Genomic DNA, 13991 nt, shown 5'->3' on the forward strand with positions numbered 1-13991 from the left:
TTTTCAGCTTTGTTGGTTTCTGCTAGTTGCTGTTGTTTCTTGTTCGACTGTTTTTTCTGCCTTGTTGATCGCTGGTTTGTGATTTTACTTTTTCTCCGCTGCTTCTGATCTACGGTGACCTCCAACTTAGAGTCAACTTCGCCATCAGCTTCCTGCACTGCAACCAATTCTCATTACCATGGCAATAACCTCCATCCTTCAATTAGCTTCTGGACTTCACTCGTCTGCTATACCTTTCTCCAAACTTGGACAACAGTTTGTCGATGCTCCACGCCGACTCCATCCTACCTATGTCAAATTGTTCCCTCCACGGGACCTCCGACTTTCAACTCTGGACTCCTTACTATTGTCACCAACCTATTCCCTGCTACTACCAGGCAATTCATTAAATATATTCAAGAAGGAGTTAGATATATTTCTTAAGGCTAAAGGGATCAAGGGATATGGGGAGAAAGCAGGGACAAGGTACTGAATTTGGATGATCAGCCATGATCTCATTAAATGGCGGAACAGGCTCGAGGGGCTGAATGGCCTACTCCTATCTTCTATGTTTCTATATGCATCCCTATAATTGCTACATAACCAGGCCTATGGAGTTTTTCCCATGTCCATTCGCGTGCGCATTTTGGCTGCCGCTTCGGATCCGAGCCGTTCACTTCAACTTCCACTTTTTTCCTCCCTTTTCTTTTCTCTCTATTCCCTCCCTGACCGCTCTCTCCTGTCATGATGCCTCCTTTCATCTCTCGGGTACTCTGACCTGCCAACTCCCTACCCCCAAACCCTTCATTACTCTTCGACATTCCCACTCTCCTGCTGTCGTCCCAGGCTTGACTCCCTCTTGGGTAAGTCTACAGGGCCCACCTTGGCACTCGTCGCGGTCTCCTCACGAGTAGCGACCCCAACTGTCCCATCCTACTCTCTCACTGACCTTCCTGTCCAGCGTGCCTGCGGGGGGCTAATCATGTCAATCTCCTCCCTGTCCAACTCACCCCTCCAAGCACTGACCCTGTGGATGCTGGCAGTGGATCAGTCATCACCGACCCCCTCTGCATCTCCCTTCAGAATGTCCGTTCACTTGTGAACAAGGCTCTTGCCATTCATGAGCTTATCACGGGTGATTGCATCGACATCATGGCCCTGACGGAAACTTGGCTGAGGGGTGATAACACCTTACCCTTAAATGAAGCCTCCCCGCCTGGCTATATCTTCCACCACTTGCCCCGCCCACACCGACATCCTGGCAATGTTACTCTCATCCCCAAATCACACCCATGTCTCTCCCCCTACTCTTCCAGCATTTTCTCCTCCTTTGAGCATCTCCTCTTGTTCCACCCCTCTCACCTCTCATTTAAAATTCTCATTCTCTACTGCCCACCCAAGTACGATAAAAATCTCATCACCGAGATATCTTCACTGCTTTCCTCCCTCAGCCTCTGCATCGAGCAACTTCTCATCCTCCGTGATTTCACCATCCATCTCAATTCATCATGCTCTCTCCTCTGAGTTTACTAACCTCCTCTCCTTCCTTAATTTCTCCTTCCATGTGAACTCCCTAACCCATATTCACGGCCACCCCTGGTTTAGCCTGGCCATCTCTCATGACCTCGCTGCTCCCACCGTGTCAATAAGGCCATCTCTGACGACTTCCTTGTATTGCTCTCCACCCACATCCCCCTTCCCCCACCCAATCCTGCGCCTTTGTGTCCGCCCCTGGAAAAAAAACTCTCCCAACTCTTACAACTGCACTTACGAAATCCCAACTGTCCAGCCTTTGGCCCTCCATTCACAACGACATTTCTGCAGCTAACATTTCTGCAGCTCAACCATACCCTCACCACCACCTTTGATGCCCTAATCGCTATTAAAACCATTACTCTCTCACCCTGGCCATTCTCCCTGGTACGGTCCACATCATCGCTCTCTCAAGTCCAAGGGACGCAGACTTGAATGGATATGGCTGACCACTGGTTTAGCCATTCACCGCCAGATCTGGCTGGACCACATAAAACTTTATCGGGTCCTACTCTTGTCTGCCAAAACGGCTCACTATTCCAGGGTCATTCTGGAATGCAAAGATAAACCCCGGCTACTATTTTCTACTGCTAACTGTCTGCTTAAACCCCTCTCCCGTCTCCTCCACCTCCAACAAGTGCGAGGAGCTCATGGACTTCTTTGTCTCCAAGATTGAGACCATCCAATCAGCTGCCTCTGCCACTTCTCTTCCTTCCCCTAGCCCACCGGGCCAAACTTCCTCTAAGGTTCCCCTCTGCCCTAGCCCTGAACTCTCATCTTTCTCCAGTTTTCCTCCGATCGCCCCTCTTGACCTCTCCACACTCACCTTGTCCATGAGACCCACTTCCTGCTCCCTTGACCCTATTCTCACTAAACTGCTGACTACCCAACTTCCTTTTCTGGCTCCCATGTTAGCCGACATTGTTAATGGTTCGCTCTCCTCAGGTACAGTCCCCTTCTCCTTCAAATCTGCCATCACCATTCTCCTCAAAAAACCAACCCTTGACCCCTCCGTCCTTGCAAACTACTGCCCCATCTCCAACCTCCCTTTCCTCTCCAAAGTCCTTGAATGTGTTGTTGCCTCCCAAATCCGTGCCCATCTTTCCCAGAACTTCATGTTTGAATCCCTCCAATCCAGTTTCCGCCCCTGCCACAGTACCGAAACGGCTCTCAAAGTTACAAATGACATTCTTTGTGACTGTGACAAAGGTAAACTATCCCTCCTCGACCTGTCTGCAGCCTTTGACATGGTTGACCATGCCATCCTCCTCCAATGCCTCTCCACCGTCATCCAGCTGGGTGCGACTGCACTCGCCTGGTTCCATTCTTATCTAATCGTAGCCAGAAAATCAGCTTCAATGGCTTCTCTTCCCACTCCCAGGGATCTATCCTTGGCCCCCTCCTATTTCTCATCTATATGCTGCCCCTTGTCGACATCATCTGAAAACATGGCATCAGTTTCCACATGTACGTTGACAACACCCAGCTCCCACTTCTCTCGACCCCTCCATGGTCTCCAAATTGATGCACTGCTTGTCCGACATAGTTCTGGATGAGCAGAAATTTTCTCCAATTAAATATTGGGAAGACTGAAGCCATGGCCACAAACTCCGTCCCCTAGCCACAGACTCCATCCCTCTCCCTAGCATCTGTCTGAGGCTGAACCAGATGGTTCGCAACCTTGGCGTCATATTTGACCCTGAAATGAGCTTCCAACCACATATCCACAGCATAACTAAGATCGCTTATTTCCACCTCCGTAACATTGCCTGTCTCCGCCCCTGCCTCAGCTCATCTGCTGTTGAAACCCTCATCCATGCCTTTGTTACCTCTAGACTTGACTATTCCAACGCACTCCTGCCTGGCCTCCCACATTTTACCCTCCGTAAAACGTGGTCACCAAAAACTCAGCTGCCCGTGTCCTAACTCACACCAAGTCCCATTCACCCATCACCCCTGTGCTCGTTGACCTACATTGGCTCCCGGTTAAACGACGCCTCGATTTCAAAATTCTCATCCTTGTTTTCAAATCCCTCCATGACCAAGCCCCTCCCTATCTCTGTATCTAAGCAACTCGAGCTTCCAGGATTCCTTCCCACAAGTTCTGGCCATTAACCAGCAGCAGCAAAGCGCAAGACCCAAAAGACAAAGTCCATTTTTTTTTTTTAAATAGAGCAAATACCATCAAATTGTACATCTTCTGACTCTATTGTGGGAGACAACCGGAGCACAGCTGTTGTCGAGGGAGCAGAACTGAAGGATGGCCTCCAAATTAGGCTATGAATGAGCAGAGGCAAGGGAGAGATCGCCTCACCTTGTGTGAGCTTTTCTTGAAGGGGCACCATGGAATGAGTTTCCCCCTCCAACCAAAGGGATTGGAAGGATTTCCAACTTGCAATAAACACAAAACAACAGGATACACGCTCTGTGATCCTGAATAGAAATGCGGCAAGAAAGTACATTGGCACTGGACCCTATATTTCGAAACAGCAGAATCTTTATTTGCACTTAATTCCTCCTTTCCAGTTAGTAACAGTACAACAGGTCAGGTAAACAAATATAATTTGGCCCCATAAATGGTAATTACCACTTTGAATACACAAAGCAACACAAAACTAAGCAGCTAAGAAAACAAAATAAGAATCCTACTTATGGGGCCAGCTGATGCCCACGTAAGTTTTACTGTATCTGAGGTAGGAAGTCCACTGAAATATTATAACCACAAATTGAGAGACTTCTCTTCATTCTTGAAGGATTTGTCTATAGAATCCACAGCTGGTAGGTTTAGAACATTTTCTTAGCAGTTTTACAGTTCCAATAAGCACTGCATTTCTTATCGGAGAACAATGAAAGACAATTAATTCATTGATGTACGTAGTCCAAACAGAATTCAAATATATCAGAATAAACAAAATGTCTGGTCTGAGAAAATTATTGTAAAGTTACAGATATCTGGAAAAGGAGCACAGAAAGCATTTAATTGTAATGCTGTAGTACCTATGTTTTACCACGAGAGAACTCTACTACTTAGGCTGCTCAAGTAAGGCCTGCTTGTGGCCTAAATGTGGAACTACAGCAATACAATATTAATATGCACCTAATTTGCTTCTGGTGTGTTCTCAGACAAAAAAATGTTTCCACTCCCATTTTCTCATTAAAAACTTGCCTGTTACTTCACAATACAATAAAAAACGATTTGTGGCTCTCATTCATTGACTATTTTACTGCTTCCAATGACAGTATCAGAGGTTCCTTTTCTGGGGTGTTTTCTGCACAGGATTCAGTAGACTTTTCCCAACAATGTTTGTGGAGGGTGTAGGAACAGCACATCATCGCTACAACCCTAATGAAGTCTTCAACAGAGTTGCCATATTAAGTGGAATGCTCCCTTCGCCTCCTTAAAAACAGAGAAATTCACATTAAAACAAACTTGGCAACTTCAACCTCCAACAACAGTTTTAAATACAGACAATGCAAAATCCTGGAAATGCTAGTTTACAGGCATTTGGCATTCTGTAAAACCTTGATTAACTTCTAGAGGTCAGTCAAACAGCAGCAATGGGAAAGGCCTGGACAATGTTATATGCCTGGTTATTTCCACTGTACAGCCTGTGAGCGGCACCTCCAGATTGCTGTGTGGCCACACAGCTTAGTGGGAACGTTGGGCCTGGGGTAAACACAGAACAGGTGGGGAGGGGGAGGAAGGTGGTTAGAAAGAGACTGCATGGTATCATGTGGTTGGTACATTGCCCTTCTACCACTGGGAAATGACTTCCAATCCCACCCAGGCTCCTGGGATGAAAGTCATTCCTCCTCTCCAATTATTGCAGGGATCTTTGCAGGAGAATATATATTCTCTTAAAAGAAACGAGGTCCAAAAAAAATGAATAAAAAGCTTTACATATGTAGCAAGCATGTGGAAAACATGCTTAGCAGTTGTGTGTGCAGCCAGATAGTACAGTCGGATAAAATGCTAACTGGCAAACTAACAGAAACTGGGGTATAACTTGCACTGAACAGAAAGGAAAAGCATGTTGTGGGATATTCAACTGCATGACTCACCTGTTTCTGTTGAAGTCATATCCTGTTCTAGCTTCAGTTTATGTTCACCAATTTTAAGCATGGACTCTTCAATAGTCCCTTTGCTGATCAGTTTTACAACATGCACTATCCTACAAACAGAAAACATATAGCAAGAGTATGATTGAGTTTCCTTGTAGCTTTTCATATCCTTCCTTTTCAAATACTGATTCAATCCCCTTTCAAATGATGATAGTTTCTGCTTCAATAGTTACTTGTGGCAAAGCATTTTGCTGTAATATCCATCTGTGTATGTAATAATTTCCTCTAACTTCCCTCCTTTGTTCAAGCGCCTTTCTGCTACATCTAATGGAAAATTGGGAGAACAATTATCTCTGAGAGTTCACTGTTTCTGGCTAAACCCCGCTTGCTTGTAACAGATCTGTTGTAGTAAATAGAAAGCCCAAACCGCAACTGCAAATAAAGAGGTCTGACCTAAAATTTGGAAACTTGAAATATTTTGAAAGCATGTCTCATTAATTTGGCTGTGTAACATTTTCTTCCCATTAAGGCTTCTAACTCTTTAGAATACAAAGTAATTATTTCTCCACTGATGAATTGCTAGAAACCCCACTACAAATTCTGAAATTGGCACTGTAATAATTGCAGTATCGTACAAGGAATTTTGAAAACAGAAAGCTGTCCAGGCAAATCTGTAATGATAAAGCAGTCCACTGCAATAAATTATAAATTCACAGCACCATATACCCCACACTAACTGCTCATTTGGGAGGGGGGCTTTGGGAATACATAACATATACAGGAAACTTTGGTTTATCCGGCAGTTAACTGTCCGGAATGCTCGAGCCACCGGCAAAAATCAGGAGCCGTTTCGTTTGTTTTTTTTTTCTTTTCGTTAGTTTTTTTTCTTTTTGTTGCTTTTTTCTCAACAGTCAAGCTCTGCAAGGTCTCGCTGAAGCTGTTGCTAAGCTACAGAGACGCTTGCAAGGTACAGCCGACTGTTTAGAAGCTGTTGGGTTTGTTGCCAGATACGGAGCTCAAAATCTCCGTATGTTTCAACATTAGCACTGGTTTGTCCGGCAGTTTTGAGGGAACGGCAACAGCTCGGTCCCGTCGGTGCCGGATAGCACAAAGTTTCCTGTAAATGGTCAAGGACCCAAGACAACAGTAAGCATGTTGTGGCCTCTTCAAGTAACAACATCTTTTCAAACAGATGACCCAAGAAGCTTGGTTCTTCACTTAAGATTGAATAAGGTTGCAGCAGTGGCAGAATATTAACTACTGACATTTAGTTTTAAAAAAGATGCTACTTTGCAATCACAGATGTGCCCTGGTACCATTCTGTAATCAATGTTGGACACAGTCAGTATTTAGAACTCAATAATGTGAAAGTCAGCTGTGGTTCACTAGCGATCTAATTTGTATTCATCAGTGTTCTACTGTAAAAGACAGGACTGTTTTTAAAGTTTCACATGAGAAGACGACACAGGATCATGAATTTGAAAATGAATCCCTTCAAAATGTCATTCTTTAAACCAAATAAAAAGTAGTCTCAAGTGCGTGTCAAAATGCATCATCCATCTAGATCCTGGGTTATATGAACCAGTGACCTAGAACAAAGGTTAATTCAGGTAGGTGGAGGTATATAATGCAAGCCATTTCTTACAGTGATGCACAATGCTCATCAACATATAAAATACTATTGAAAATACTAGGCTGAAATAATGAGGATGCTTTATTGCCCCTATGCTGGAACTATTAAGATTAGTCCAACAGTCTGCAGTATGGACAAAGTATTCAAATATCTTCAGATTTGCCTAAAGATTCGGTTCTTTTCCCCCAGCCATTGTAATTTTGAGGGAATCTAGGGTATTTAACTGGTCTGGGACATATATTCAGACGTGTTCCTTATGGTGCTGATAGCCGAAAAGCACTTATTTTTGCCTGGAAGGATTATAGTTAATTCTATGTTTAGTTCATAATTTAATGATATGCTAATTACTACATATTTTATGTAGTTCATTTAGTGCTAGAAAGGGGTTGGAAGCCACATCAAAACACAATTCAATTTCTTTAAAGGGATCCTGAGCTGTTACTTCTCTTTTTAGCAGTCAAAGCGCAATAAATTGTTGTAACACAGTTATCCTGGCTTTTTAGTGTGCCTTTAATTTACACATGCAATCTATTTTAATAATATAATTGATAAAACTAAAACAAAGTTAGTGAAGATACTGTTATGCAACCAGTGTGGACTTTTTTTTAAACTCTGAAATCAAGGTTATTTGTCTACAGTGAGGGAACAAAGTCTGGAATACATTTCCATTGAGGATACAAGGTTTAAAAAAGACAGTGCAATAGCCCACGACCAAGTTTACATCAAAGCCAAAACTGGAACAAGACAAAGCCTCAAAAAGCCTTTAATATAATCCTCCATGAATCAGTTGCTAAAAAGGAAAAATATATTCAAGAGTACATCTAAAGGAGGATTACAATTTGGGAGATTCTAATGTATTTAATTGCACTCCAGGTCTCAGAACACCCACCGTAACTCCTGCTGCGACAAACAAAAGTTGCTGTGCACTGCTCTCATGCAAAAGAATCCCTGGAACAAGCCCCAGTGAAAATGTTCCAAACAGACCAACCAGAACAACACCAACTTAACCCCTGAACGAGATAGGCCGGAAACTTCACTCTCAAAATCAGAGGCAACCAACCAAAACTGGGGACCACTCAAGTCTGCCTCAATCTCAACGTTTCTGTGGAGCAGAGTAACCAGTCGCTTAATCCCATAATGTCCTCCAAGAGATCAGATTTTTGAATGCAAGATTAATGCTATTTAGAGTGTGCTGTTTTGGCACTAACGCAAGTTCCTCTACATGATCAACCTGAAGCAAATGTGCATTGGTGCACTGGTAAGAGTGCACATCAACTACAGCATAAAAGCAGCTGTTGTAAAGTCTGCCAAAAGACTAAGCGTCTGAATTAAAACCTCTGGCAACTTGCCATGCGGTTATTCAAAATTTAATGATTGAAAAGGGCCGAGTATCTGGTCATCACTTTTCAACAGTTAAAATGACTCCAGTAAGGTACGTGAGCTGCACTCTGTCCAATATGAACCCAATCGTATGCATAGAGTGAAAACAGAGTTAAAATTACTGCAGCTCTTGATTCAGTATAAAAGTGGCATCAATCCACTCACCATCTTTCTCCTCTTCTCACTTTTCTTGCACCCCCAATGGGTTAGAAAGTTGTAAGTGTGTTATTTGTGGGCAGGTCTATTCCAGTCCAAAGTACAAATAAAAGCTTAAAAATGATAAACTAGTTTTAATAGAGTCCCTTGAGCTTGGTCTTTCTGGACAGCAAAACAAGGAATGGGGAAAAGCGGCTATTGACAGAATGGGGAGGTGCTGATGGTGAAGGAGGAAGATGACATTGGAGAGGGGAAGGGGAAAGAACATTATGAGCATGACATTGGAGGATGACTGCAGCTTGAACTGGGTTGGGGGAGAAGTGCCTACATGAGCTAAGAGGGAGGGAAGAAGAATCCAGCATAAACTGTAGTGAAGTTGGGGGGGGGGGGGGGGGGGGGGTGAACTAAAGCTATAAAGGGATATGAAAATATTAAGGAATTTCAGGTCATCCCATGCAGTTCCCTGTGGAAGGAGATATTCTACAGCTTTTAAACATGCAGTCCGTGGACTCTGATGTGCAACTGAATGGCAATCAAATAGAAAACATTTGGACATTCCTGCTCTAATCAATCCTTTACAAAAACTTGGCAGCAATAGAGTCACTAAGAATCAAAGAACTATAATATATCACTTTACACTATTTAGTAATAATCTGAACATTAACTTTTTATTGCTAAGCTACAGGAACTGTAGAAAATGTCGATGAAAGAACAAGTCAGCTTTTTCTTTCCACTCACACTAGACTCTCTCAAAAAGCAGGCAGCCACTCCGTTTCCAGACCTCTGGCAATGGAGCTCTAAAACCAGCTGCCGGAAAGCATGCAAGGGCGGTATGGGTGGACTACCTCAGATTCCTGCTCTGGAGAAATACCTCGATCTCTTAGATGGTCCACCTAACATATGGAAAATCACAGGAATGAACCACTGCCCTAACACTGCACGGGAAAGCCAAAACATCGTGCTGCTAAGCTGCTTTGAAACAAGTGTTTCTGACAAGGTTGAGACGTCAGGACATTAATTTTTAATCTTACTTTTTCTGTCCTACTCTGTGACATCGATCTTCTGCTTGTTTATCATTATAGGGATTGCAGTCGATATCATGGAGGATGACGACGTTGGCTGAGGTGAGATTTATACCCAGGCCTCCGGCTTTGGTTGATAACAGGAAAACAAAAATATCCATATCTGTATTAAACTGATCTATCAAGTGGATTCTGAAAAAGAAAGTCAGTTGAGAAGTCACATGTAAATTGATTACAACTAAAAATACAAGCTCTGTTCATTAAGAATGAATCACTGCAAGAGAGAATCAAACTTCTCAAATTACTAAGCAGGCAAATATTGTTTCAAACTGAAGGCCTGCAATTCCAACATCCCAGAAATCCATGTCTTGAAAAGTTGCAAGCACTTCAACAAAAGCATTCCACCACCACCGACCGGCAAAACATGGTTCCGAGTGGCAGGAAGAAGGGTCTAGGTTTGATCAGGTAGAGCAGCCGTGGAGGGATGAGGGGCACACTAATGTCCTGAGACTAGAAAGCAGAAAGAGGAAAGAAAATAAAGGATTCAAGACCATTCAACCGCTAACGGTGCGTCTAGCCGTGCAAGTCCTCCAGAGTAAAGACATGGACTAATAAATCAAAAGCCTGTTTGGAACTATACAGGAGATAACTGGAGCCTCCAATTTGGAGGCTTGTGTGTCAGGAAATGCCCTCCTGACCAAGATTCACTTAAAGCAATTTCTAAAGAAGTCTGCAGCAATACCCGTGGTTTATTTGAGGGCGACCTCTGGCACAACACTGGTATTTTAGGGCATGTAATAGCCTGAATCTTTCTCTAGCTATAGCAGACTATACCGAATCCTTGTTGATAGTACTCTTGAAACGGACTGATCCAGCAATGGACATCGCCTTCTGTGCAAAAAAAAAACCTCTCTCTGCTTGGAACGTAAAAAAATTTGAAATATGACATGGGCGTGTAAAAACGTACTTCAGCAAAGAGACAGGCTGATGCAAAAACTGAGAAATTTTCATAACGAGTACCAACAGCACTCCATTTTGCTGAGATGAACAAAATAGTGTAATAACTGTAGACTTGACAGCGGCAAAGCATGCACCTCCTGAAGAAACTACTTAAATGATTTCCCCAGTGAAATAATAGGTCTATTCTGAGGGCTGTTGAGGATAAACTTGAGGAAAAATGTGAACTGCAGAAATACAAATATAAATACCACCACTAGATTTTATTTTTAAACTTGCATGTAAGAATATTTTCTTTCCCTCTACTTCCTTAAAGCCAAATTGAATGTTTCCAACCCTGTGAGTTCGTAATTTAGTCACAACTGTGGCAATTAATCTGCGTTACAATTTGTTTGTGCACACAATTACTGACTTGTAGGAAATAGTGGATTAAGCATTAAAAGGTGCATATATGGTTAAGCAACATATTTTATAAACAATACCGATATCTGAAGTATGCATATACATAACTTTACCTGTCAGAGATTTGGGTTTTGCCATCCAACCGAAGATACCTGTGCTTATGGTGCCTCAAGAACACTTCTAGAATGTCCAACATCATAGTAAACTGGCTAAAAAGGACAACTCTGGAACCCTGATGACAAGAACAAATTAGACCAGTTGATACAAAGTGGAACTATTGCTGGAGCATTATGATATGAATCTTTTTCAATAACATTCTATGATGGCATCGTGAACTTGGCTTCAAAATCATTGTATGCCAGCATAACCAAAAATGATCCATCTTAAAATTCTTACATTTTCATCTTCATTTGTGAACTCCAGTTGTGAGTGCAAAACTCGTACAGTTCATTAATCAGATGTCCAAGTTGGTCTTAAAAACACACTCTTGGACATTGGATTTGTTCTATAGCGAGTCTCCTATGGTGTTAACTACAGTTAGTCTGCGAACTGAAGCATAATTGTGATGTTTACTTGCTAATTTGGCCAGGCCCTTAAGTATTTTCTGTGGAGTCCAGGCTATTGTAGGTGCTTGCAAATTGCTCAGGTCAATTAGAAATCACAGGACTAACTGAATTTTAATGGCTCCATTTTACATCCAATATTCTCTGCTACACATATACTTACATCCCTTTTGCTGTCCTTGAAATTTGAAACTCTGCCATTACTACAGGGGTAACTTTGTTTCAAGGTGCCAATTTATTCTGCCATGTGACAGAAAACAACAATATTGGAGACTGAAGTATTTAGGTTTTGCATTCTAAATTTCCCTGCAATTCTGTTGCCAGAATATTATGTACTAAAAAGAATAACTTTTTTTTTTTTTAATAAAGGGCAATTGAACCACCTGCAGGTAGAAATTAGAGATGAAATTAAATGTCTGGATATAACGAATCATTTAATGAACTAGTGTAAACTGAACATAACCGGAGACTAGAAACATAACAAAATGGATTAATTTGCTGCACCACTAAGCAGCCTTAAGCTTCAATGAAGGTTGACACTTTCACTTATGATACCACTACCTTTGCCATTATGTGCAGTGCTTTTTTCTCCAAGTTTTTCTATCATGGAGATTCTGGGCTGGATTTTATGAACCTCGGCAGGCGATATTGGTGGCGGGTCCCAACCCCGCTGCTGTCTCCATCCCGGCCTCTGAAATGAATTTACCGTGATTGGGCTTCTTAAGCCCGCTCATTGAGTTTCACAGCCAATTAGAGGAAGCAGGTCTGATGATGTCATTTGAGGGACCATGGACAACTTTCTTTCAACATTTGCGCTCAGTGTTCGACAGCACGGAGGTGCTGCAAACACTGACGAGCACTGCACAGAGGTGCAGGGCTGCACCCAGACTCTCTCATGACTCCCTCCATATGCTTATGGAGGGAGTCACAGCACGCAGGGAGGTCCTCTTCCCTTCCCATGGGCAGAAGAGACCTCCCTAGGAGATCAACATAGCCTGGTTGCACATTGCAGAGGAGGGCACAAGCAGGGATGTGGTCAGGAGGTCCTTGGTGCAGTGCAGCTAACGTTTCAATGATCTCAGTAGATCATGAAACTTTACTGCAAATCCACACTCAACCTCATCCTGCTGTGCCTCTCATCACATCCCCATCACTCTGCCCTCCCTACCCTACTCCTGCACATCCTTACTCACACCAACTTACTGTGCACCTCCACCCATCCCGCTCTATCTACATTATCACATCCCCATCTCACTAGCCACCCCTCACACTCACCCTCATCCTAGTGCAATCATACCAACTAACAACACACAAGGGTAGGCACTTGGGTGTTTTATGCAATGTTCATGTAAAGTTTCTGTTAAATGTTGTGTCAAACATTGAAACCTTTCTTTTCAACATTTTGTGTTCTTGGACAGATGTGTGTGCACCTTTGGAAGTGGCTTAATGTGGTGCAGTGAATGGTGAGAAATAACAGTAGCCCTGCAATGGTGCGGAGTGTGAAAGGAATGGCTTGGGCAGTGTAGGGATGCCTTATGGTGTTGTTGTGCCAACCTGGCGCATCATGACGCTGTACACCCTGGCTGCCACAAGTGAAGTAAATCTGGCCATGGTGAGGCCATTCCTGGCTTCTCGGGCAGTAATGCGGACGGGTGCTGATGCCCTGTGTAGCAGCAGTTGATTGCGGAGAAGGTTGGTGTTGTTGTTGGTGGTGCTGGTGTTGGGGCTGATCGTGGTGGGATTCTGAGGATCAAAGTGAGAGAGTTTCAAGGGCACCCATGCTGGTGGAATAGATGGTAGGTGAAGTAGAGATGACAGAAGCGATCTGTCAATGGTGGGAGAGGTAATGAGGTCAGACGGGATGGAGGCTTGTGTAAAGGCTTGCAGCATTTTGAATCTGTAGTGAAAATGCAGTTTAGAGAAGCTCGTGGTTAAGGGAACATATCTCAATCAGCTGGGAGATTTGACTTGACATCTGAAGCTGTCAACTCATCAGCTGATTCAATGGCCACTGACCTCGCGCCTCAGCTTCACAGATGAGGTCTCGGCACAGCGGGAAACCGATGGGCGACCCATCAAATCCAAAAAGCTGGGAAAAAAACATTGATAAATGGCTGTAAACAAGCCAATGATTTTAATTGCCTCCCCTGCGCGTCCGTAAGCTCAGTGCGGACAGACCCGACATTTGGTAAAGGTGTGTGGCAGCGGGTTCCCAGCGGGGTTCCCACCCGCTGGGGGAAAAAAAAACTTTCCCACCCGACCCGCCACTGATCGCGCCCGCTGGCCCCTGCAAAATCCAGCCCT

The 13991-nt window shown here is 43.5% G+C and overlaps 1 protein-coding gene across 2 annotated transcripts in view; it reads right to left on the reverse strand.

Annotated features, from left to right (window-relative positions):
- Window positions 1-3987: 3987 nt before the first annotated feature.
- Window positions 3988-13991, reverse strand: part of LOC147122546 (SWI/SNF-related matrix-associated actin-dependent regulator of chromatin subfamily A containing DEAD/H box 1-like) — a 98747-nt gene continuing 88743 nt past the window's right edge. Inside the window, exons 20-23 of one of the 2 annotated variants that reach the window (XM_086006562.1) lie at window positions 11238-11356; window positions 9775-9957; window positions 5575-5684; window positions 3988-4909 (exon numbers count right to left, since the gene is read on the reverse strand). In XM_086006562.1, the coding sequence (XP_085862688.1) occupies window positions 4848-4909; window positions 5575-5684; window positions 9775-9957; window positions 11238-11356 (474 nt within the window). In that variant the 3' untranslated portion in view covers window positions 3988-4847. Of the gene's footprint in view, window positions 4910-5574; window positions 5685-9774; window positions 9958-11237; window positions 11357-13991 lie in introns of those variants that run through there. The other variant, XR_015080818.1, reaches the window with a different exon arrangement.

Source organism: Somniosus microcephalus, chromosome 2 (genome assembly GCF_052327205.1).
Source record: "Somniosus microcephalus isolate GS21.2 chromosome 2, FLI_Smic_1.0, whole genome shotgun sequence".
NCBI classification, from domain to species: domain Eukaryota; kingdom Metazoa; phylum Chordata; class Chondrichthyes; order Squaliformes; family Somniosidae; genus Somniosus; species Somniosus microcephalus.